Here is a 25872-nt window from a genome sequence, read left to right on the forward strand (position 1 = left end):
TTTTGTTCTTTCTTAACTTTTTTTTTTTAAGACTTCTTTATTTATTTGACAGACAGAGATCACAATTAGGCAGAGAGGCAGGTGGGGGAGGGGGAAGCAGGCTCCCCGCTGAGCAGAGAGGCCGACTCGGGGCTCGATCCCAGGACCCTGAGATCATGACCTGAGCCGAAACCAAGAGTCATAGGCTTAACCCACTGAGCCACCCAGGGGCCCCTGTTCTTTCTTAACTCTTAACATAAATGCTGTCATTTGTGGGGTGCCTAAGTGGCTCAGTTGCTTAAGCCTATGACTCTTGGTTTCAGCTCAGGTCATGATCTCAGGCTCCATGTCGGGCTCCATGCTGGGTATGGAGTCTGCTTAGGATTTTCTCTCTCTTTCTTCTCTCTCTCCCCTTCTCTCCTTTTTTCTCTGCCCCTCCCCCACCTCAAAAAATATTAAAAGAAAACATTATAGTTTGTGAAGGGTATAGCAAAAATGCTGGGGGAATGGGCCCCAAAAGTGGTTTGCAGAGAAGGAAAGATGCAAGGTTCTAGCTCATCCCACTGTTTTCTGGTCACTATGTTCTGATGATAACGCCTACAAATAACCCATCCTAGAAAGCTAGTTTATTATGCTACTGCCTTGTCTTCATCCACTATATATTATCACCCAAGTGTAAATTAGGAGTAGGCTAAGTCACAAGTAACAGACCTGTGTAACAATGGCTTCAATAAAACTAACAAAAATAAAATAAATATAATAAAAATAATAAAAGTAGGTGCAGCAGAGTTTGCATTTTGCTCCATGATGGTCAAAAGCCATGATATTCTCTTGTTGTCCCACTATGTATGGCCTGCATTCCTAAGTTTACTCATGGTCCAACATGGCTAAACCAGCTCCAGCCACCACATTTTCATTCAAGTCAGCAGGACAGAGATAAGTACACACGTTCTCCTTAAGAACTCTACCTGCAAGTTTGCCTGTATCACCTCTGCTTATATTCCCTTAGTCACAATGCAGACCATACATGGTTGCAAAAGGTTCTAAGAAATGTGACCTATTCTTGGCATTCATGTAGTCAGCTAAAATGAAGGAGGAGACAGACTAGCAGTCAGTTTCAAACCATATTTGAATAAATCCTTTGCCATGTCCCCTAAACATGCCCCTTCTACTTGAGATGAGGGAACAGCTAGTTTGACATACCCTGCCTTTTTGAGCCCTTCCCATAACTTAGCTCAGGGGAAAGTGTGTCCAGATAAACCAGCAGGTTTTATGAACATGAGAACTGGCAGAAACACTGGCAGACTTACCAAGACACCTTAAAAAAAAAAAAAAAAATTATTTATTTGAGAGAGCGTGCGTGCATGCATGTGGGGTGGCAGTGCAGTGGGAGATGGGGAGAGAGAATCTCAAGCAGACTCCCCACTGAGCATGGAGCCAAATCAGGGGCTCGGTCCCAGGAACTTGAGACCACAACCTGAGCAGAAATCAAAAGCCGGTGCTTAAGTGACTAAACCACCCAGGAGCCCCTAGACGTCCTTAAAAAACAAACAACGACACAAGCAACAGGATGCCTCAAGGTTTGTGCTACTAATCATACAGCAAGAGGAGGAGGTATAACTTTGGCTATAATGTGACAAGAATCTGACTGCTTCCTGATTTGACCAAGCCAGGAAAGAAACTAACAGAAATTACCATTTGGATTTAAATTGTACCTTTTCCTCATTAGGAATCAAACTTCTCAAGTATATAGTAATGCTCTTTTATTTTCATAATGTACCCTAATGATGAAATAAAACTTGGTATTATTTGCACATCTTTGGTGTCTCCTACTTTAACATTTAATTTATTATATGCAAATATATACATATACAGAGGAATAAGGACTGAAAAAGAATGAAAAAAAAATGGAAACTGCTGATTTGTTACACAGTGATAGAATTATAGCCTAGCTCTTTAAAAATTCATTATTCTAATGCTCTTTGTGCAGTACTGTTTTCAAGATTTGTTATAAACACACACTCACAGTCATATATAGCTAGCTTACACACAAACAGCATACGGTATGGACAAAGATAGATGGTAACATGAAAACATCATTGGCTTTGAAGCCACACATAATTTTAAAGCCCAGTCTTACCACCTACTGGCTGTGTGACTTTGGGAAAATTAAATGATCTTTGTAAAATAAGGATCACACTCGTAGCCACTTACTGGCTATTGGCTCTCATTTCCCCCACTGATGCATGGTGTAGGGGACCAAAACCTGCAAGCTCTTATTTTCTAACTCCTTTGCCTGCTGTCTTCAGATTAGAGCAGACAATGGGAGACACCGGCAGGAGACGGGACGGGGAAAAGAATAGGGAAGCCATTTTCTTTCTGCTTTTGGTGGGACGGCTAGCAGATACAACCATGGTTCCAATGCCTTCCCGCTCGGGAAGGAAGGCTCCAGGGGTAGCGGAGCAAAGTGGGATAGTCTAGAAATTATCTCGAAAAGTAAATAATAGATAAACCCACAAACTCTTATTTACTCAAACAGCACCACCTCGTGAGCAGTATAAATATGTACATAGGCAAAATTATTTTTACTTTTAGAAATATTCCTGGAAAGTTATGTACTTTAGAATAATTACTATTGAAAAGACCTCCTCTCTTAAAGCTGGTATCTGTCAGTCTCTCTATACTTTCTAAGATAAACTGGGGGTTAAGAATTGATTAACATTAGAAAGGCAGAGGAAATATTATTAGAAAGAGTTCTAAAAAGACAAGTTTAAAATGTTCCCACATTTACCCTCAATCCATATCATCAGGACTATGAAAGTATAATACATCAGACTATGAAAATAATGTAATTCAGCAACTTGTGAAATTTTCAATTGCAAAATTATCTCAACTTGGCTTGCTTCTGCACCAAATGGCCCCCAAAATGGTACTGAGAGCCAGCAAGGCTTCCAACTGGACAAAGTTATGGTTAAGGATATTAAAGAGGATGCCTACTAAATGTGTTCATCATCCTTTTTAATCTTCAAGGCAAGGGGGGGAAATTACCTTAATTTTTAAGCAGAAAGGCTGAGGGAACAGTACATAAGGTGTTTAGAAAACAAAAGACAAAAGTACATAAGGTGTTTAGAAAACTAGAGAAATGGACACAGTTGAGAGGGGAGAAAAGATGAGGAAGATAAACGGTAAATGGTATGTTTAGCATTTAGCATGTTCTAGGCACTTACTCACTACTTGTCATATATACATTATTTAAATGTAACAAAAGCCCACAGGGCAAAGATAGTCTAAGTTCCGTTCTGAAAACGAGGAAAAATTAGGTTTCAGTGAAGTTAAGTAACTTAATCAAAGTGACACAGCTGGTACGAGGCAGGGTCTGGTTTCCAGCTCACATCTCTCTCTCCACTACTATCCCACTGTGAAGGATGGCTAGCTGCTTCTCTCCCTCCCTTTCTTTTGCCTGGTCTCTGCCAAGTACAGGACCCCTACTGCTCACAAAAGTGAGTCTAGAGACTCCCAGGCACCACAGCGAAAGGTACCTCCCTCTCGCTCCCCACCATTCATTCAACTGGATTTAGTGAGCCTTCTAGGACTAGGATCTGGCTTACAAAGACTATAAACAAGTACAAGAGGAGAAAAATGAGGAGATGCTTACTAGAATTCTGCAAGGAATCATTTCATTTTTACAAACAGGGAAAGGCTTAGAGAGATACATAACTTTCACGAGATTATAGAGATAATTAGCTTACTCATAGTAAGGGTTTGAATCCAGGTCTGGTGGTCTAGTCCAGATTATTCAGAATCTTACCTAGCAATTCTGGAAGGCTCAAGAGTGAAGATAAAGCTGAAATGTACAACACTAATTCTTTCTCCTAGTGATTCTATTCTTTCCCCAACATTTTATTATGAAAACTGTTAGATACACGGAAAACTGGAAGAATTACACAGTGAATACCCATAGACTCACCACCTAGATTCTACATGAACATTTTGTTACACTTGTAATAATATCCCTAACCACCTATGCATCCCTTCATTCATCCATCAATGTAGCTTATTTTATTAATGCATTTTTCTTTCTTTTTTTTTTTTTTTAAAGATTCCATTTGTTTACTTGACAGAGAGCATAAGCAGAGGGAGCAACAGGCAGAGGGAGAGGGAGAAGCAGACTCCCCGCCGAGCAGAGAGCTTGACACATAGCTTGATCCCAGGACCCCAGGATCAACACCGAGTTGAAGGCAGACATCCAATAGACTGAGCCAGTCAAGTGTCTCTTATTAATGGATTTCAAAGTAAGCTGCAGAAACATTTTATTTTTTTATTTTTATTTATTTTTTAAAAGATTTTACTTATTTATTTGACAGACAGAGATCACAAGTAGGCAGAGAGGCAGGCAGAAAAAGAGGGGGAAGCAGGCTCTCTGCTGAGCAGACAGCCCAATGCAGGGTTCGAACCCAGGACCCTGAGATCATGACCTGAGCCGAAGGCAGAGGCTTAACCCACTGAGCCACCCAGGACCCCTGCAGAAACATTTTAAAAGGTAGTCTCTGAATAACTCCTAACACTGAACTTTAAAGTATTATCTGTTCATGTAAAAGGTGGTCTCAAAACTATATCAGCTATAATTTATGAGTCTTTTACTACCATTCACAAATTCTGTCAGCATGTAATCTTAAATAGATCAGCCTTTTTTTTTTTTGTAAGATTTTATTTATTTATTTGACAGAATGAGAGAACACAAGTGGGGAGCAGCAGAAGGAGAAGCAGAAGGAGAAGCAGGCTCCCTGCCAAGCAGATCCCAGGATCCTGGGATCATGACCTGAGCCAAAGGCATCTGCTTAACAACTGAGCCGCCCAGGCACCCCTAGATCAGCCTTTGCATTTGCTCCAACATCCATATTGAAATTAATACAAATTAAAGGGGCTGTTTAATAAAAGCTCACTTACTTGACTGTTGATAAAATTACGAGTTTTAAAGCAATCCATTTTAATTGCTTCATTTTTCAAATAAGATTTACCTTCTCAAAAAATTGGAATTCCCCAATTTTAATGTTCTTATTTTTAATTCTTTACTATTTTAAAATTCCACAATACAATAAATTATGTCACAGAAGTCTTAAAAACAGATTAAATCAGTGCCTAATAAACAACACATCTAGCAAGCCTTAGAAATTTATTCCTAGGATTTCATCTGAAATTAACTGCTTTATTCTATAATTTTCCTGGTGAATATGAATGAATTTATTTCCCAACCATGTGTAGCATGAAAGAGGCCTCAATCTCCCCTTCCAATCTGTTGAGAAGGAAATGAGCATAGAGGGCTGGCATATCGACTTTCAAAGCCATTTCTGGAAACTGCCTGAGGAGTGGTTGTCAGCAAATTATGAGGATAAAAGAAGTCAAAACTGTTGTTTTGACACTGTATTACTTCCAATGGATATCATTTAGTAAACAGCTTTTTTAAAGTCTAAAATCTGAAATAATACTTTTTTCAGAGAATAATTAAAAGTAAAATAGCTTATGTTACTACTCTCCAACTAAATCCAGGCGTTTTGGGTTGCAGATACTAATCTAAATGATCCGTGTATCCCTGCAAGGAATCTCTCCAAGGAACCACCACAATGAAATTAACTCTATTTCATACGTCACAAAATTAGTTCAGTCCTGAAAATAAAGGAGGAGGAAAAAGCCATTCTTTCACTTGGTATATAAAATCTACCATATCATTCCAAGTAAAAATGAACTGAGAATATAATTACTGTTTATAAAGCACTTTCTTTTTCTCAAAGTTCAAAGTGCTTTAATTAGAAATGTTTTCACAACTATGCCTCTTTCTGAGTGCTACATACTTTTTCTCTTACTGTAGTTTTTCTTTCTCTCAGTGAGTCAGCCCAGAAAAAGCCAAAACTGAACAGAAAAATAACCATCACATAAAATAAGTTACAACTACCACACAGCATACCTTTCGTAATGAATTCAATAACTTTCTCAATAAAAGTAACAGGGAGAGATAGTTTTAATCTTCAAATTCTACCTTATTGATTTCTCTACAACAGCATTTGCCTAAACAAATAATCAGGACTTTGGCCTGATAATTTGGCTGGGACACCCACCACTGCAAGCAAAGGGGAAAAAAAAACATTTTTGATGGCTCATTCAAATGGAAAAGCCATATATCAGAAGTTATTGTGTAAAACCTCAGTACTTGTGATGGAAAGCACAGTCTGGCAGAACACATTTAATTAGGATTGGCTCTTTAAAACACTAAATACTCAGTTATAATCACATTACAGCTTTGTCTTATAAAGAAAAAAACACAAGAAATTTCAAGGTCAACCAACCCTTTCTTGCTTTTACTCTTTTTTTAGGCACCAGGGGTAATTAAAAAGCTTGAAAATATAAGAAAAGACAAGGTCAAAGAAGGATAGCATCAAAAGAAAAACTAAATAAATGTTACATTTTTCTAACTCATAATATTAAGTATTCAACATTATCAGTAATTCTTTTAGTGACTATCTGAAGACTCTATTAAAACCTAAATAGCAGATTTCATAATTTATTTAAATTAGAAATCTGAGTAAACTTCTAAATCACTATAACATCATTGGCTTTTTCCAAAACAATTTTTTAAACAAAAGTTATCTTTTAAATATTACTATGTAATATTCGTTATCTAGTAGTGACCATTTTTGTGTTCCTCCCAGGTGCCTGGCTCTCTCTACACTTGCTCATTTGATCACCTCAGTATCCCTACAAAGGAAGGCATTATCCTCATTTACCATGACTAATACGAATCACTAAGAAGATAAGTAGCCCAAAAACACCTAGCTGAAAGACTGCAGGGCTGGCATTCAGTTCTAGGTCTGCCTGATACCAATAGCTAGTCTCACACCTGCTCCTCTTCCATAATTCTAAAATCTAGAGCCAGTCTCTCCAAAGGTCAATGTAAATGGTAGCCTCCAAAATCAGAAAAGAAAATAATCTGTTTCTGGTTGTTGTTAAGATTTTATTTTTAAGTAATCTCTATACCCAGCATGGGGCTTGAATTTACAACACCAAGATTTACAACCCCAAGATCAACCAACATGCTCTACTGAGCCAGCCAAGCACCCAAAAAGAATGTTTCAATCACAGAATTACTTTTGGGGGGGGGGCTCCTTAAACATCCTGAAATGCCCTTTACATACACCCCTAACATTTGCGAGGTTGGGATAGGCTGTAAGTGACCTGCTTTGGCCACACCATAAGCAGGATTGTGGTTTAAAACAAAGAATGACTGGCACTGAAAGATGTCTTAGCTATCAACCTACAAGAGACCAGTGGCCTCCCACACAGAATTTCAGCAAGGGGAATTCCAGCATGACCTACTTAGTACTATTATGAACTGAATGTGTCCCTGTAAAATTCATATATCAAAGCCCTAACCCCCAATATGATGGTAACAGAAGATGAGGCCTTTGGGAGGTGATTAGGTCTATAGGAGGTCATGAGGGAAGAGCCCCCATTTGGGGATTAATGGCCTTACAACAAAAGGAAGAGACACTAGAGCTTTCTTTCTCCACCCTATGAAAATATAGCTTGACCATCTGCAAGCCAGGTTGAAGGCCCTCACCAAAAATTAAATCTGCCAGCACCTTGATCTTTCCAGCCTCTGGTACTGAAAGAAAGAAATACCTGTTGTTCAAGCCCATCCAGGCTATGGTATTTTGTTAAAGTAAGGTGATCTATTTGTCACCACCACACAGCTGGCTCCATCACATCACAAATCAGAGGGGTAAGGGTCTTCAGTCGTTTGCTTTGCAGAAGACCTTTAATGATGTCGGGGAAGGGGGGATACTCTTACAGAGTAAAGAATTAAGTATCAACTGCTTTACAAACTATAACTAAGACTACCAATAGTACTGGTATCTTTGATTAAGTGAACGTTTGAAATATTTATTAGAATTCAGGTTAGGTCAGCATCAAGTCTTTCTGTATTAAAATCTTTGGCTAATTTTATATACAAACTATCAAAAAGAAAATATAATCCTTTCAGTTAAATTAGTGAATAAGAAATGATCCCATAGCAATGGTTGTCAAGGCAAGTTCATTTAGGAAGCAAGGAGAAATCCCCTGTGGGCAGTATCTATTTAACAATCAAATTTTCCTTTCTGACTGTCACTGGCCAAATTCTGCACCACATAAAATGACAAGCCAGTTGGAGAAAGAGCAAAAACATGGCTGGTGTTTCAAAACGTTTTTTACATAAATTTTAAAGTATGAACAGACCAAAAAGATATTCTCTTAAATTTTTAAACTGTCTTACATAAGTTTTTCAGAGACTTTCTGACCACTCATTTCATCTAAATTATTTTTTAACAAGGAGCAACAGAGCTCCAATGCAGGTAAAGAAAAAGTTATTTACATGAGGAAAAATGGTGTATCATTTTAGAAGTGATTTCATACACAACACCTCATTTATTCTTCAAAATAACCTGGTAGGAAAAAAAAATCTTATTTATCAGCTTTAGAAAGTAGGATAGTGAGATTCAAAGAGTTAAAGAATTTGTCTAGGATCCATGATAAGCTGGGACTCCATCCCAAATCATCGGAGTCTCAATATCGAGCTCTGAAAATCTCCCCTTACCCACAAGGACTTCCAGGAATGCCAGAGAAGTCCGCTGAGAGATGCCTGTGCTGTAATCCAAGGGCCCCGGTGTAAACTCACAAGAGGCCGGGCCAGCACCTCCTGCCACTGGGGGGCTACGAGCTCCAGCCTCGTGAAGATCCTTGTGGGTAAGTCCTACAAGTCAGGTTCTGCGGAAACCCTCATGAACTCTACCCGGCCTGCTGCCTGGGAAAAACCGGCTACTGCCCTCACCGCTAATCCTCCCTGGGATTCCGGGAAATGAAATCCAGTCTCTGTAGAAAAGTCACAAAATCCCTAGATACCTTAATTTCCTTGGTTATTTTACACGTGCCACCTACAGAAATGGCCTGCGTTCCAGAAAGGAATCATAATGCGTCCATGCGGCCTCAATATGGTCACAAGGACACGACCCTGATTGAAGGTGGAAGCCCGAAAACTGTGTTTAATGATGATCCAGAGCTGAAAACAAGTGCAAATCTTATCTACGGCTGAAATTATGGACTATAACACACCTAACAAAATGATATTTGAGATACACTGAATGTTGTGTATATAAAACCTTAAGGGGGTTAGACAGGACATAAAACTATAGGCATAGCAAAGAGAAAGATGATGAGACTAACAAAAATTCATTAAAAACTGAATATTATCTGCCAAAAGAGTTAACTGAGATTTTGGTGTAGATTAATTTTTTAAAAATGCAGTGTCCAGAATCCACTCCAGTCTGCGCTGGAGTACTGCAGTGACGGTCAGACTTCAGGAAAAACTGGGTAAACTGATAGAGCAACAGAAAACAATGACGAGAGCAACAGAAAGAAAAACCAAGATAATACAAGAGGAGGAGGTCAGCTGAAACCATCGGAGCTGCTCACAACATGTTGCCCAGCAGGTAACAGCATTGGCTCAACGGTCTACAATGCTGGGCCCTCAGCGAAACGGATCCAAGCACAGGGAAGGGACCTGGACCACGTGAGTGGTGCTAAAATGGACCGGCTACATCAGAATCATCCAGAAAGCTTTCTGAAAATGGATACGACCCAGTCAAAGCACAGGTGTAATGATTCAGAAATTCCAAGGTGTGAGTACATGCATGCGCATTTTTTAAGAAGCACGCCAGGTTGATCACTGACGTTTGGAAGGCACTACAAGCCCTTTATCCTCGTTTCTCCTAATCTTCGAATTCTACAATTCATTAAAAAACACCACACTTGGTGCGCCTGAGTGGCTCAGCTGTTAAGTGTCTGCCTTTGGCTCAGGTCGTGGTCCCAGGGTTCTGGGATAGAGCACCTGCTCAGCGGGAAGCCTGCTGCTCCCTCTCCCACTCCCCCTGCTTGTGTTCCCTCTTTCGCTGTGCCTCTCTCTCTCTGTCAAATAAATAAAATCTTCAAAAAAAAACCAAAGACACATTAATTAAAACCGTAGCACTCTTTCCTAAACAGTAAAGCGACGAATCAATTGGTGCCTCTTCCATTTTGCCAGCATTTTAGAGATATATCTAAACCAAAAAGCTATAAAGAGGAAGAAAATCATTTTTTTCTTGTACTGCAAAATTATGAAAAGGCTTGTTGACATGTATTACTATTACAGGTACTCCCAGGTAAAGTAATATATTAATGCATGACTGATTCTAACCGCCACTTTCAGTGAATGACATAAATCACACTTAACACATCTGAAAACATTTTTTTTTTAAAAGAACAAAATCCACACAAGTAATTTTCATTACTCTCATTAACTGGAAAAAAAAAAAAACTAACTCGTGGTCATTAAAATATATTAATAATTCCTCCATTCATTTACTGGCTTCTATTCAAACATCATGGAAGCTCTCACCAAATATGCAGGACCCATAACAAACAGAAAGGAGCAGGGATGTGCTGCATGTTGGAACGGCTAGTCTGGGATACACAAACTGAGAGCAGCCTAGTTACAAGAACACCTAATTGTCAAAATTCAATTTTGGTGCAACACAAGTGATACTGTATTAAGAAAGTAGATTTTTAAATGCAGAGGAACTCTCCATTTCTTGATCTTGCTGACAAAGAAATAAGCATCTGTTTTTAAGGGTAGTTCAATATTTAATCTACTCAAGTTGATAAGTGTACTGTAATTGTGTAAGAGGTGCTCCCTTTCAGGAAATAACACATCCAAGTATTTAGAGATAAAGGGCCATGATGCATGTAATTTACCCTCAAACGGTTAAAAAAAAAAAAAAAAGGTGTGTGTGTGTGTGTGTGTGTGTGTGTGTGTGTGTAGAATGAAGGAGGAGGAGGGAAGGGATACAAACACAGAACTAACAGGATGAAATGGTAATACTAAATCAACCTGGATAAAGGCATAATTTTTTGTAATACTTTTGTTTTTGGAACCTTTATACATGCATGAACTTATTTCCAAATAATTTTTTTTTAAAGATCATGAGACAGATAAATGAGAAAAAAAAAAAAACAGCAAAATGTTGATCATTCTTAAAGATGGATTATGGATAGATGGTCATTCTCCCAACCTCTCTACTTCTATCCATCTTTGAAATTTTCTACAATAAAATGTTAAAAAATAAAAATAAAGAGCATGTGAAATTATGTATGTAAGTTAGCTACTAAAGTGACTGGAAAACAGAAGACATTTAATAATGACAGATGTGTTATTATAAACTGAATTCACTCTATCTAGAGTGTAGATGAGTTACTAGCGTTTAGTATTTCTGTACGTGCAGCAAGTATTTACTGACAGGCCACAGATGTAAGGTGTTCTGCTGGAGACAGCAGTGAATGCGCTCACGTTAAGTCAAACACCAGCTCACACACTCAGGACTCAGGTTATGATGAGAAAGGACAGGAAAACAAAGGTTAAGAGTCAAAGGAACTGAGTTCAATTCCAAATCAACAACACCTCTTTCCTAGGTGATCTTAGAAAAATCTTAACTAGGAACATCTCTTCATCAACCATACTATAAAAAGGTAAAACCATGTATTTGAAAAGGTTGTTATGAGAATAAAGTGAGATACACGAAAAGTGCTCTATAAACTCTCAAGGGTTACTCACATCTTGGTTTTCGTTGTATCGTATATAGAGGCCAGGTATGGAGAATGAGGTCTGTACACAGTAGTCCATGGCACAAAGAAGAGTTAAGCATGCCACAGCAGGGGCACCTGGGTGGCTCAGTGGGTTAAAGCCTCTGCCTTCGGCTCAGGTCATGATCCCAGGGTCCTGGGATCGAGCCCCACATTGGGCTCTCTGCTCAGTGGGGAGCCTGCTTCCTCCTCTCTCTGCCTGCCTCTCTGCCTACTTGTGATCTCTCTGTCAAATAAATAAATTAATTAAATCTTAAAAAAAAAAAAAGCATGCCACAGGGGAAGAGCACACCTGGCTAGGAGAGAAGAGGAAGTCTTCGTGGGGAAGGTGGTACTTGAGATGGCCCTTAATGGATGGATGGGCAGAATAAAGTCAGAAGGATTCTAAGTGAAAGAGATAATCCAAGGAAAGACACGAAAGGGGGAGAGCGCTAGGCATGTAATGAGTAACAGAGTTCTTGCTAGAGTCTGGGAAACAAACAGCAGAATAACCAGAAATATATCTGAAAAAGTGAGACTAAACTGGAGAAAGGCTTGCCTAAGTGCTGCGAGGGTCCAGACGTGTGGTTCACTACTCAGCTAGCACAAGGAAGCTCCTCTTCCTCTCCCAGTGCCAACAAGACTTTACCATCCAAAACTAGAAAGTCTCCAAAATAAGGCGCTCTGTTTCAAAGGGAATTACTCAAGCAGCAGATACCAGGCATATACTGCTATGTAAAGAAACGCTTTCTACTGAGTTTCCAGAAAAAACTCAATCCCAGTGCAAATAAATTTAATCCAAAAGAGTTTATAATTTACATTTGGCTTTGGAGTTGTTTTTTTTCAGTGAGGAGCTTCCAAATCATATTTTTCTCAAGCCAAATTAAAGTAAGAAAACTCCTTAACTACCAACCAAAAGATCTTCAAAAGTGATCGCACAACTGAAGTTAAATTTCCTTGTCAACTTGATTAACTTTCATGGAATGTGACTTAATCTGAAATTACATGACCATATTTTCTTTTTCTTTCCCCCATAATACATAGCTGTGCTTTGGAAGAGAACACCCTTTTGCTGTTTTTTATAAAATTTTGAGTCGCATACTGTGAAACAATGAATAATCACTCTTATCATTACTTATACCTTTATATGAATAGATTTATGAAGATGTAAAAAGCTATATAAAATGTCTTGTGACTATTATACAATAAAAATCTAGGTCCATTTTCTTTACTTTTTTTTTTCTTTAAGATTTTTATTTATTTATTTGAGAGAAAAAGAGCACAAGCGGGAGAGCACAGAGCAAAACACAGAGGGCTGGATCCCAGGATCCTGGGACCATCACTTAAGCCAAAGCCAGATGCTTAACCGACTGAGCCACCCAGGTGCCCCCATAAGTCCATTTTCATGTCCTTAACTAATATTAATTTTTTTTCACCACCACCACCTCCCCCAGACTCTGAATATTACGTCTTTTAATGGTAAGGGGTAAGGCCATAGAATCATCAAAAGTTATATGGAAAATAATCTTAGCAATTATCCATCCTGACCTTCTCATTCAGTAGACAAAGAAACTGGAAGCTGGGAAAATTAAGGGACTTCCTTCTGGTACCTTGCTAACTAGGTAGGGCCGAGGTAAAGTGTAAAAGCTCTTTGGCACCTAGTACTAATGACACCACATTACCATACTGGACATTATTCTGATAACACATAACTCCAAGAAAAACTAAACATAACACACGAATCTATGTTTGTCCTTATAAAAAAAAAAGAGCGCAAAGTATTGCCTTTGTTTTGAAGAAAGCAGTTAATGAACTTATACTACCATCTCTTCCCCCAAAATTTTCAACCAGGGGCATCGGGGTGGCTCAGTCGGTTAAGTGTCTGCCTTCAACTCAGGTCGTGATCCCAAGGTCCGGGGATCGAGCCCCACATCGGGGTCCCTGCTCAGTGGGGAGTCTGGTTCTCCCTCTGCCTCTGCCCCTCTCCCCTGCTTATGCTCTCTCTCTCTCTCTCTAATAAATAAAAATCTTAAATGAAATTTTAAAATCTTAAAAAAAAATCTTCAACCACCCTGAAATATTGGAAAATATTAGTTTTTATATACTTATACCAGTTTAACGATGGAAAAAAAGAAAATACTAATGGATTATGAAGCCTTTCCACGGGATGAAAGCAGCCATTGCTGTGCTGCCTTCAGGGACCATGAGGGTGCCAGCCTGGTACAGCCTCATCATCTGAAACGAGAGCAAGTCAGAGCACGAACCTCAGCAGGCCCGGCTTTCTAGGGAGCCTGCTCATCACCAAACACAAAGCAATGAGGGAGCACAAGTGTAATTCAAACCATAATATTAAAAGAAATCAAGGGAAGACAAACCTAGAAAGCCTGGCCCACAGATCAATTCCAAAAGTCAACAGAGGTCTCTTAACCCAAAGATGTTCCCAAGACCACTACCAAGTCCATTATCAAACAGGACTACATTTTCCTATCGTACTGATATTCCTTCCGGAGTGCGGCAAGCACGTCACAGCCATAATTTTGCTGTGGATTTCAGCCCTGGGTAGCATTCCTTCAAACAGCCCAAAAGTGCACGACATGGTACGCATACACTGCTAGTTTAGGAAGAGTGCCTTTACCAAAATACCAGTCTGCTTTTTGTTTCTCCTTTAGAAAAAAGCAAAAGTTCAGTTTCTGAGACTTCACGTGCCACAGACCCGCCCCACTAACACCAGGGAGAACTGGAGCTAGACTCGCCACCCCTCGTGTCTTCATGTTCAACATCGTGAAGCAGAAATGAGGCTTTACTGTTGGGTGGGAAAGGATTTTCTGCAGTTAATGAAATCTGCTTCCAATCTGATAAAACCCACATTTGTGCCACTTCAGAATTTAATAAAAAACTCTTCAAAATGTGCTAATTTGTTGCTGAGCAAATGAAACCTTGAGTATAACAAGAAAACTACACCTAATTAGCCATGTAAGATCTTAAGCAATAAAGCCTCTAAAATAGCATGATTTCCTCAAAGCACAAGCAGTAAAAACTTCCTAAGAGCTTAATCGCATTTATCATGTGCAGCTAAAATTCATACGATGTGCAGATTTACAAACATTATTCTTGAAAAACGGTGTCTTACAGGTAAACAATTATTTGCATACATTTCACTGCATCAATCATGGCACTAAATGGAAAAAACATTTTAAATTACTTCCAGTATTTCACATTTAGCCAGCTCCACAGAGCCAGCAGTGGTGGCCAAGTGGACAGAATTTCTTATGACAAATTAGACAAACTCTGTCTACAACAAAGAACAGACAGAATCTGATTAGACTTACTTGCTACTCCTGATGCGAGCCCATAGAGCAGTCCTCCCCCATCTGACTGCTGTGGGAGCACATGTGCTCCAGGAGGGGGTGGCTTTTCTTGTCTGATAAAGTTATACAATAAGGTTTTCACAAGTTTGCTGGTATATGGAAGACTACACAAAAAGAAAAAAGAAGAAAATCAAACTCATGGTTATGGAAGTCCCCTGATTTTGTATAATATCATCTATATAATCTATTAATAGCAAAGGGATTAGCACAATTCAAAGAAATGTAGCACTGTCACTTAAGAGGGAAGGCTGTGGGCTCTGAGATCAGACTTGAGGCTTAATTTTGGCTTTCCTGTTTCTATGCCATAGCTGTTGGTCAAATCACTTCAACTCTTGAGCGCCGGTTACATTACTGGTAATCTGTGTAACAGGTGACAATATTATAAATTCAGTGTATTATATAGTACCTGGTACTTGAAGGGAGGTAGTAACACAGAATCAGTAGGGAAAAGCAAGAATTAAAAAGCAACAATATAGGGGCGCCTGGGTGGCTCAGTGGGTTAAAGCCTCTGCTTTCGGCTCAGGTCATGATCCCAGCAGGGTCCTGGGATCGAGCCCCGAGTCGGGCTCTCTGCCCTGCAGGGAGCCTGCTTCCTCCCCTCTCTCTGCCTGCCTCTCTGCCTACTTGTGATTTCTCTCTCTCTGTCAAATAAATAAAATCTTAAAAAAAAAAAAAAGCAACAATATAAAAGGCTACATATTTTAAGCATGAAATTATTCAACTTATGCATGCATATGAAATAAATATATATTTCTACTCTTTCAAGTAATGGAATGAGAGAAGGGAGAGAACGCAGGTGAAAAAGGTACGTGTCCACAAAGTAAAGTGATAAATCAATTCCAGCAATCTAGAGAAAACTCTGTAATAGACTCCTGAGCCAAAGTGCAGGCTCCTTCTCTATTACCAGTGATTTGCAAATATGTTGCAAACAGCCTTACAGGATTCTGTGACTGTATCACAGGTACAATCAAGGGAGCAAGAAGGTGCCACACAGATAACCCAGTCAGCAAGATGTGAAAAAGACGAAGCTCCTCCCACTCCCTGAGAACTTTAATTGAAGCTACTTTATTTGTAATTGTTTTGCATTCGCCAGTTCTGTGAAGAATGTGTCCACAGAAGACACGTGTGTGTGTGTGAGTGTTCACGTGTATGCATTTTATCTACCCCAGTCCCATTAGGAGACTGTAAGCTGCCACTCAAGAGCAGAGCTCCCCCGCCACGTGTGCTGGCACGTAGTTAGCGCACAGTAAGTACCGTGACTGCATACAAGTAGGAGCAGTCAGCTAAGAGGCTGCTGGACTAGTTCAGACACAGGGTGACCGCATGGAGATGTGGCAGTTTTGACAAGACTGGTGAAAAGGGGAAGATTTGAAATAATTTCAGTGGACAAGCAGGACTGGCTGAGCATGCAGACATAGAGAATGATGCAGAAAAAGGAGAAAGAGGGCTTCAAAGTTTCACTTCTAGAAAGAAAACACCAGAGACGTGAAAAGCCGTGGAGATGAAAGGGGCAGGGAGGACAGACAGCTGAAACAGGAAAGCAGAATTTGGTTCCTTGTGCCTTGGGTTTGGAGTGTGGACAGAATCACAGAAGGAAATGTCTGGCTGGACAGCTGGGACAACAGCAAGGTTAGAGGACAAGACCAGAAATAAAGATTTAGACACTAAGAAGTAGAAAAATGTAAAAGAGAAACGTACCATCGACCTTGCATCAAATACTTGTGGCTGATGCTCTGTCGCAAAACTTCCTTGTGGAAGAGTTGACAAGAAAGGAAAACCACCATTGTTGATACAGCTTCAACTGAGATTTCATACGTAATATCTCTGGGGAAATAGGAAACAAATAGAACAATGATACCATTGGAAATTAGGATTGCTCTTTTCTAAAGAAGCTATACATTTAAAAACACAACCTAAATATTCAACGTGTTTCTAGATTATAAAGAAATACTAATACATTTAACATAAAAATTAAGGGGTGCCTGGGTGGCTCAGACAGTTAAGCCTTTGGCTCAGGTCACAATCCCAGGGTCTTGGGATTGAGTCCCACATCAGCAGGTAATCTGCTTCTTCCTCTCCCTCTGCCTGCCACTCTGCCCATTTCTGCTATCTCTCTGTCAAATAAATAAAATCTTAAAACACACACACACACACACACACACATACACAAATTAAGTAAGCAAATATATGTAGCCCTTTCCCAGCCATTAGCTCTTGCACTTGGGTCAGGCATCCCATGACTTTCCTACTTTCCAGTTCCCATCCTCCGCTGAATAGCAAGTCTCTTGGTGTATAACGGAAAGCGTTACCAGCAGTGTTCAGCTTGAAGATTCACCCTAAAGCTCTATGTTCATCCTTGTTTAGTTATAATGCAGAACATATTCTGGAATATGCAGAGTGTCAAACTGAAGAGAAGTCCCCCAGTGCAGGAAAGAAAACGATGCCTTTTCGCGGCGATAATCACTTTACAATGAAAACAACGGTATATCCTAACAACCTCTACCTATACTGTCTGCTGCCTCAAGGCCAGCTCTGCACGGTCAGCAAAATGTGTACAGGGAACACATTATACCTGTTTTATTAAGCATGTTTCTCCCAAGATCATCAGCCCCCTTTCAGAAATAAATCTTAGATCAAATAAAAAGGAAACAAAGTTTTGGCTGAGCAGGAAGCACAAACAGGAATAAATGCCTCGAGAAATCTTTAGTTATTTCAAAAGTATAACATGATTTTCAGGGGGACGAGTAACAGATCAGGAAAGTGGAAATCTCAACCAACACAGCAAAAAGAGTAACAGCTCCAAAGGAATATAAAAATATTGTGACACAACTGAAATACTCATGGAAAGTCCCCCCCATCAAAAAACACTTAACACCTATTTAAATGAGGCTCATTAAGCAAATTAAACATGACTTGATTCTAGAACTGGGCAAGTTTAAATTCTGCAAATATTTTAAGGAATTATTGCTGATAGAAATCTCTTTTAAAAATCAAGTATATGAGGGCACCTGAGTGGCTCAGTGGGTTAAAGCCTCTGCCTTCAGCTCAGGTCATGATCCCAGGGTCCTGGGATTCAGCCTCGTATCTCGGGTTCTCTGCTCAGCAGGGAGCCTGCTTCCCTCTCTCTCTCTCTGCCTGCCTTTCTGCCTACTTGTGATCTCTGTCTGTCAAATAAATAAATAAAATCTTAAAAAAATAAAGTATTTGAAACAGAAGAGGTCCAGGCAATTGATATTATGTAATGAATAAATCTCAGTTCTACTCAGAAATCTCAGTCAAAAGTATTATAGAACAATTCCCTCTCCTGACAGTTTCATAAGTAGTGTTGGAAATATTAGCCACAAAAAACACAACTCTTATATTCGTTCTTACTCCTTGAACTGAATGAAAGACAAGTCTGACATGTCATGCTATGATTCATTAATTCTTCATAATGCTGATCTGACTGCTTAGAACCCGAAAGATTTTGCATCACAGTTATCATTTATTCATATAGCCCATGCCTGTCAGAAATCCACTCTCAATGTCAACTGGCTAGGCTTTTAGCTAGGTCAGGGCTTAAAGCCAAATCCTGAAGAGCAAAATATCTTGCTACAGGGTAGAGCCTACCTAGATAGGTGACCATCTCCAAGACATTTGATAATATATTCAGTTACTGCATCAATAATAAAGAATCACCTGCAGTGGTTTCTAATTTATAATTTAACATCTTTTTCTATGTCCCAAATCCAAATTCTGTAAAGCTATAGGAATGAAGGGTAGAGGGTTTCATGCTGGGAGGCAGGGAAAGCAGACAGCACATTAAGAATATTGTCTCAACAGGACATTTGCAGTTTCATATCAAGCTATAAACCCATTCCCAAAAATTCCTAAACAGAACTAAGTGGTCCCCCTTATGTGCTTCCGTAGGTCTACGGATAAAAGTTCTATTAAATTGTTTATTACATCGTACTCCACTTTGTAGGTCTTTCAACAAATATTTACAAAGACCTTATTCTTACTATGTCTAGACAGGCATTATGTCCCATATTAGAGACACATCCATCAACAAATAGATAAGGCTCCTGCCTTTTTGGAGCTTACAATTTAATGGAGAAAACAGAACTCAAGAAATAATTACACCCAAAAGGGTCGTAAAGAAAGAGAGCAAGTTACACCATGAAAGGATTATAGGGGATTCTGGTTGTAGAGCTCTTCTAAAAAAGTGACATTAAGTTAAGCCCTAAAGCATGACTGGCAAGCAGTTACATGCACATGAGTTTCTTTCCTTTTTTTTTTTTTTTTTTAAGATTTATTTGTTTGAGAGAGAACATGTGCACACGTGCAAGTGGGGCTCCTTCTTATGACCCATGAGATCCTGATCCGAGCCAAAATCATGACCTGAGCCAAAATCAAGAGTTGGACGCTTTACCAACTGAGCCACCAAGGTGTCCCAAGACAACTCTCTTTTACACTAGAACACACGAGATTCTAGCTAGGATCCTTCCATTTTTTAGTTATTTGTATTCCCAACTCTAGTACATAATAGACACTCAATAGATTAATGGACAGAGAGATCTTTTCTTTTTTGTGAATTTTTGAGAGAGAGAGAGGGAGAAAGAGAGAATCTTAAGCAGTCTCTATGCCCAGCATGGAGCCTCACACAGGGCTCAATCTCACAACCTTGAGATCATAACCTGAGCTGAAATCAAGAGTGGGACACTTAACTGACTGAGCTGCCCAGGTGTCCCAAGACCAAAGGATCTTTAATGCTCTGATTTTTATTGGAACTGACTGGGTCTTCCTGAATAGACTCATGAACATGGTGGACAAAGCATATATAATTTGGAATAGCAAAAAGGAAAAAATGTGTAAGTCCATGTAATACCTGATCATAATACAAAAGAAGAATGATTGCAAACATAAAGGGAATTTCGTGAAGGACCACGATGCTGCTGATTGACTGAGAGGGTATCTTTTATTCATTTTTCTGACCAGCATCATTTATCAGCAGTAAAACAAAAGACACATAGGATGATCTGAATAGAATGACTTAATGCCATGAAAATAATAATTCTACACAAATTAATCCTAAAGTTAAGTCAGGAACTTTTTTAGGAATGTCCTCAAGTGGCTCTAAACTTTTTATGGAAGAGTAAACAAGAGTAAACAAGGCCAAGAGTGAAGAGGGGCTTTCACCACCAGGTATCGAGCCATGCCACGCAGCTGTAACAATAAAAACAGCATGGTTATTTGCACACACACACACAAAACAGGCAAATGAATGAAACCCACCTAAGAACCAAACATATGGCTCACACCTGTGGTGCAGGTGTAGACAACACACAACAAAGACGGATCCACGAATCAATGAGGACAGAAGAGACTACACGGAGGATGGTGCTAAGAACAACTGGCTCCTTTACAAAGAAAACAGTGATGGGTCCCTATCTAACAACACACTCAAAGCTCCATTACAGATAGGTTAAAGACCTGGATGTGAATGGTAAAGCTAAAGTTAACACAGGAAAACATATGATGGTTAAGTTTGGGACATAAGCCACATGGAAGGACTTCTTAAAAGCCTGAGAGCACAAACCATAAAGCCCCAAAATGCACTTAATCACATTAAAATTAAGGATTATTGCTTAACAAATGAAACCTTGGACAAAGGTAACAAGCAGATGATAGATTAGAAGAATAAGAAACTCCTATCTGGAATGTTACAAACAACTCCTGCAAACGGCCAAGAGAAAAACAAGAACTCCACTAGGAAAAAAGGGCAAAGTATATTAACAGTTTAAAACACTGTGATACCCTTTTCTGCCCTGGAAAATATGAAGTATTGGTAGGCATATGGTGATATATAAACCCTCAAGTAGTGCTGATGGGAATACTAACCAGAGCAGTCATCCTCAGACAGCAACCTATGACCCAACATACATATATATGCCAAAGAGAAACTCGCAGAAACTGTTTGAGGACTGTGGTAGGCAAACTCTAAGGACCCCAATAAATCCTGCTTCCTGCCATTGATATGCCCTTGTGTATGGCCTCCCCTTGAGTGCAGCCTGAATCTAGTAACTCACTTCTAATAAACATAAAAGTGAAAGGATGCCACTACCATGTGGAGGTAAATTTACAAAATGACCATGGTTTGCGTTGGGCACCCTCTCTTGCCTTTCTTTTCCTATTCTTTATTTTCTCTCTGCGGTAAGCCAGCTACCTTGTTGTGAGTTGACATATGGAGAAGTCCACCCAACAAAGAACTAATAAAGGAAGCCTCCAGTCCACAGCTAAAAAAACTGAAGTCCGATTTCCCTCGAGTAACTGAATCCTGACAACAGCAAGTGGGAATCTAGAAAGCAGGCTCTCCCCCTCCTAGATGAGGCTTCAGATGAGACCACAGCCCCAGCAATGAGCTGTAAGCACGTCGAGAGATCTCGGAGTCACAGGCACCATGCCGGCTGCACCTGCACTCCTAACACTGGGCATGAACCCTACTTAAAAACAAACAAACAAACAAAACCCATGTACATATAACATTTAGTTGCACATATATATAAATAAACAATGCACTAAACTCATTTAAAATGGCTGTTTATAGGAAAGGACATCAAGGAATGGGAATAAACGGGAATAAGTGAATGGATTAACACCAAATGCTGGGAGCGATGGGCCTCACAGGAACCAGTGATGATAACGACCCTTGAAGCGAAGAATGTGATCGACTCAATCCTCTGCCTGACGTGTCCAAAATCAGGGACAGTGGAATGAAGGGGGCATCAGAAGTCGGACGTACAGAAGTGGGGAAATGCTTTAATTAATTCAAGAAACAGAGCGTGTGCAATAAACTGTCCCACTGGAGCCCTGTGAAGACTCAAGGAAAACAGTGACCGAAGGAATGGCAAAGAGCAACCAGACTTGAATGACACGGAACAAATGAAACTAGCAGCACTCGGTGACAGACCGGATGCTTAAAGCGGGCAAGAAAGACGAAGACTAATCAAGAAAGACAGGCTTCTAGATTTAGACCTCGGAGACAGTGATAGCAACCTAAATCAAGAACACTTTTCTTTTTCCATGAATGGATGTTGAATTTGGTCAAATGCTTTTTCCACACTTACGGAGACACCTCATATGGCTTTTCTAATTTATTCTGTCAATGTAGCAATTTACGTTGATTGAATTTCAAGTGTTAACCATATCACATTCTTCAGGTAAACCACACTGATGATGATGTATTGCCCTTTCCATATGTTGCTGGATACAACTTACTAATTATTTTTTTTAAAGATTTTATTTAGAGCGCCTGGGTGGCTCAGTGGGTTAAAGCCTCTGCCTTCAGCTCAGGTCATGATTTCAGAGTCCTGGGATCGGGGCCCCACATCAGAGTCCCTGCTAAGCAGGGCGTCTGCTTCTCCCTCGCCCCCCTTCTCATGCACACGCGCATGCTCTCTCTCAAATAAATACATTTTTTAAAAAATAAAGATTTTATTTATTTATTTGAGAGAGTGAGTGCTAGCATGAGCCAGAGGAGGGACTGAAGGAGGAGGAGAGGCAGAGAATCTCAAGCAGACTCTGCACTGAGCGTGGAGCCTGACGCGGGGCTTGATCTCATGACCCTGAGACCATGACCTGAGCTAAAACCAAGAGTTGGACGCTTAATCAACTGAACCATCCAGGCACCCCAACTTACTGTTTATTTTTAAGAGATTTTTCTCCTATGCTGATAAAAGACAGACGTCTGTAATTTTCTTTTTATGTAATGTTTGTTGGGTTTTAATATCGGGGTTAGGCTAGCCTCACAAAACATTATCCCATCTACTTTTGAAACATACTTTATGGAACTATTTGCTTCATGACACGCCACTAAGCAAAGACAGCAGAAGATTATGTACCATATGAATGAATATATGCATGCAGATGCTAACAGGCAAAAAATTTAAAAAGCCACCCTGAGAGATGAGATTATAGGACCATTTTTATTACTTTAAACTTTTTAAATGGGAAGGGCATGAAGAAAATGAGTGGGAGACACATTTGCTCCAAACTGATTATCTCTGTGAAATTTCCTGGGAAAAAAATTTCATAAGTAATAGTCTGAGGATAATATCTAACCTCGTTTTGACCATAGGTCTTCTTAATGATTCCTCTCTCTCTCACTTTACTGCAAACAGTCAAAGTAACAGAGACTGCAACTAGGGAAAAACAATCCAACATGAGTATCTTAGTGCTTGCGGACTGCAATAAAACTAACAGAGACTGGGCGGCTTACAAACAAAAGACTCTCTTCTCACAGATCTGAAGACTGGAAAGTCCAAGATCAAGGCACCTGCAGATTCAGCGTCTGATGAGAGCTACCCTTCTGGTTCACAGACAGCGAGCATCTTTTTGCTGTTATCACACGGTGGAAGAGGGGCAAGGGACCTTTCCTGGGTATCTTTTACAAGGACACTAATCCCGTGCATTAAGGCTTTGCTTTCATGACCTAACCATCCCCCACCTCCCCAAATACCATCACTTTGGAGGTTATGAATTCGGGGAGGACATAAACATTCAGATCATAGCAGTAAGTTAGCCACACTTACTGTATTAGTTAGGGCTCTGCAGAGAAACAATCCACAATATATGAAGAGATATATACAAAAAGAGATTTACTATAAGGGATTGGCTCATACAATTACAGAAGTTGCGAAGTTCCATCACAAGGCATCTGCAAGGTGGAGGCCCAGGAAAGCCAGTGGTACAGTACGCATCAAGACCCAAAGGCCTGAGAACCAGAGAAACCCTGGTCTAAGTATGAAGGCCCGAGAATCAGGAGCACCAGTGTCCAAGGATAGTAGAATACGGATGTCTTAGCTCAAGCAGGACAGCAAATTCACCCTTCCTCCATCTCTGTGTTCTACTCATGCCCTCAACAGACTGGATCCCAGCACTGGTGAGTCTGATCTTTTTGACGAAGTCTACCAATTCAGATGCTAATTGTTTCCACAAACATACTCATGGACACACCCAGAAAAAATGAAATCATGTTTGACCTCTGGGCACCCCTCAGCTCAGTCAAGCTGTCACACAAAATTAACTATCACATCTGCGCATCAAAGATGTAAGGTAAACATTTAAATACTGGCAGAGTGCATGGTCACAGATCGTTTAAAAGCATTTAGTCATTAAAAGCATTTAAACACTATTTGAAAGATTTTACACCTAGAAATACTGTTCCTACAGAAGAAACAAACGCATTCCAACACTCACAGGCACCTCTAATTTGTAATAACCATAAAAAGCAAATACATACTTTGGTAAAAAACTTTTCACTCAATGTAAAGCTTGGTGGCAGAGCACACACAGCATTTGCAATTCCTATTCACAAAACAGCCTACAACTATGAGCTAAAAACCAAGCTATTCCACATGTCAACAAACCATTTAATATGAATAAAAATATAAGATTTAGAGAAACAAAAAAATTACCTAGAAAGAAGAGCATCTAGCATCTTTTTATGTGTGCACAGAATAAAAAGCAGTTTAAATATATTACAGTCACTCAGATTTGATAATGACTGAGAATACAATGATCTTCCTAGAAGAAATCTACTGAGGAGACAAGCAGGCATTTCTTATTTGTAAATCACTGTTATACAAGTTATAAATGGACTTCATCAATATGATACTAAAAAGATAGTGAGATACATACACACTGTTGGAACAACTATATAGCCTTCTAAAAGGGGAAAAAAAAAAACCAAAAGCTTGAATCTATATCTCAGACCCTAAACTAAAAGAAATCCCAAATACATCAGAAGTTTAAATCTTAAAGGAAAAAAAAAAAACCCTATAGGACAAGATGGAAGGTTCTCTTATAACATGCTTTATAGAAGGCCTTGCCAACCATTCATTCCAAATATTCACTGAGCACTTATTATATGCCAGGCCTCCTGGAGCTTATATTCTAGAGGGGCAGGCAAATAAATATGCTATATAATAAACTAAAAGGTTATAAGTGCTCCGAAGGAAACAATCAGTGCATGAAGGCTGGACAAGAGTACCTGGTTAGGGAGGAAGGGTAAGGAATAGTTATGCTAAACCACTATAAAGGAAGTCCAAAATCATCTTTTAAACCAGATCAAAGTTCATTTCTCTGCCACTTAACAATCCGATAAAGCAGGATCTACTTAATAAAATACAAAGGCCATGCTGGAAAGGAAGTTCTGTCACCCTCTGCACGTACTTCCAAGTTTGTTCCTGCTATCATTTCCCATCAGAGAGAAGGGAGAAAAATCACTCCAAGGCACGTCAATTCTTTTTAAGTAATACAAATGTTGTATATATCACTTCCTGGGGTACACGTGTATCTCGACCTAGCTGGCTAACAAGGCTGACCAGCAACACCTTTACTTGGACAGCTTCTGCCCAGCCAAAGTCTAATAAAGAGGAGGAGAATGAATATGGGGGGCCACTGACAATCAATCAAAGATGTGTTACAATTTAAAAAAAAAAAAAGACTCAACATGAAGTTGACATTTGAGCAAAGACTTGAAAGAAGTAAGGAGGCAAGAGAAGGGTCTGCCAGAGAGAGGGAACAGCACATGCAAAGGCTCTGAGCTAGAAACATTTTTATTTAAGGATATTTAGCATATTTAAGGAAGCCAAATGGGGCTAGAATGAAAAGTGCACGAAGGCAACCAGTGGAAAAAAGGGCCAAAAAGGTCAGCAATGAGCCAAAAAGCCCATCCAGGAGGCCTAAAAACTGTAAAAGACAGATAAATTCAAATTCTTAAAAACCGTGTTTAAAACTTTATTATGGCAAAACAAAAGCATACTATAAGCCAGTTTAAGTCAAAAGGCAAATTTAGAAAAAC

General features: G+C 39.6%; 1 protein-coding gene across 1 annotated transcript in view; it reads right to left on the reverse strand.

Moving 5' to 3' along the window:
* The window catches only part of LOC111142404 (dymeclin), a 336078-nt gene that overhangs the window by 219819 nt on the left and 90387 nt on the right, over window positions 1-25872 (reverse strand). Inside the window, exons 7-8 of the mRNA XM_022495468.1 lie at window positions 16728-16853; window positions 14991-15133 (exon numbers count right to left, since the gene is read on the reverse strand). Coding sequence (XP_022351176.1) covers window positions 14991-15133; window positions 16728-16853 — 269 coding nt within the window. The remainder of the gene's footprint in view (window positions 1-14990; window positions 15134-16727; window positions 16854-25872) is intronic.

Source organism: Enhydra lutris, unplaced genomic scaffold (genome assembly GCF_002288905.1).
Source record: "Enhydra lutris kenyoni isolate GAN:26980312 unplaced genomic scaffold, ASM228890v2 scaffoldscaffold8, whole genome shotgun sequence".
NCBI lineage: Eukaryota > Metazoa > Chordata > Mammalia > Carnivora > Mustelidae > Enhydra > Enhydra lutris.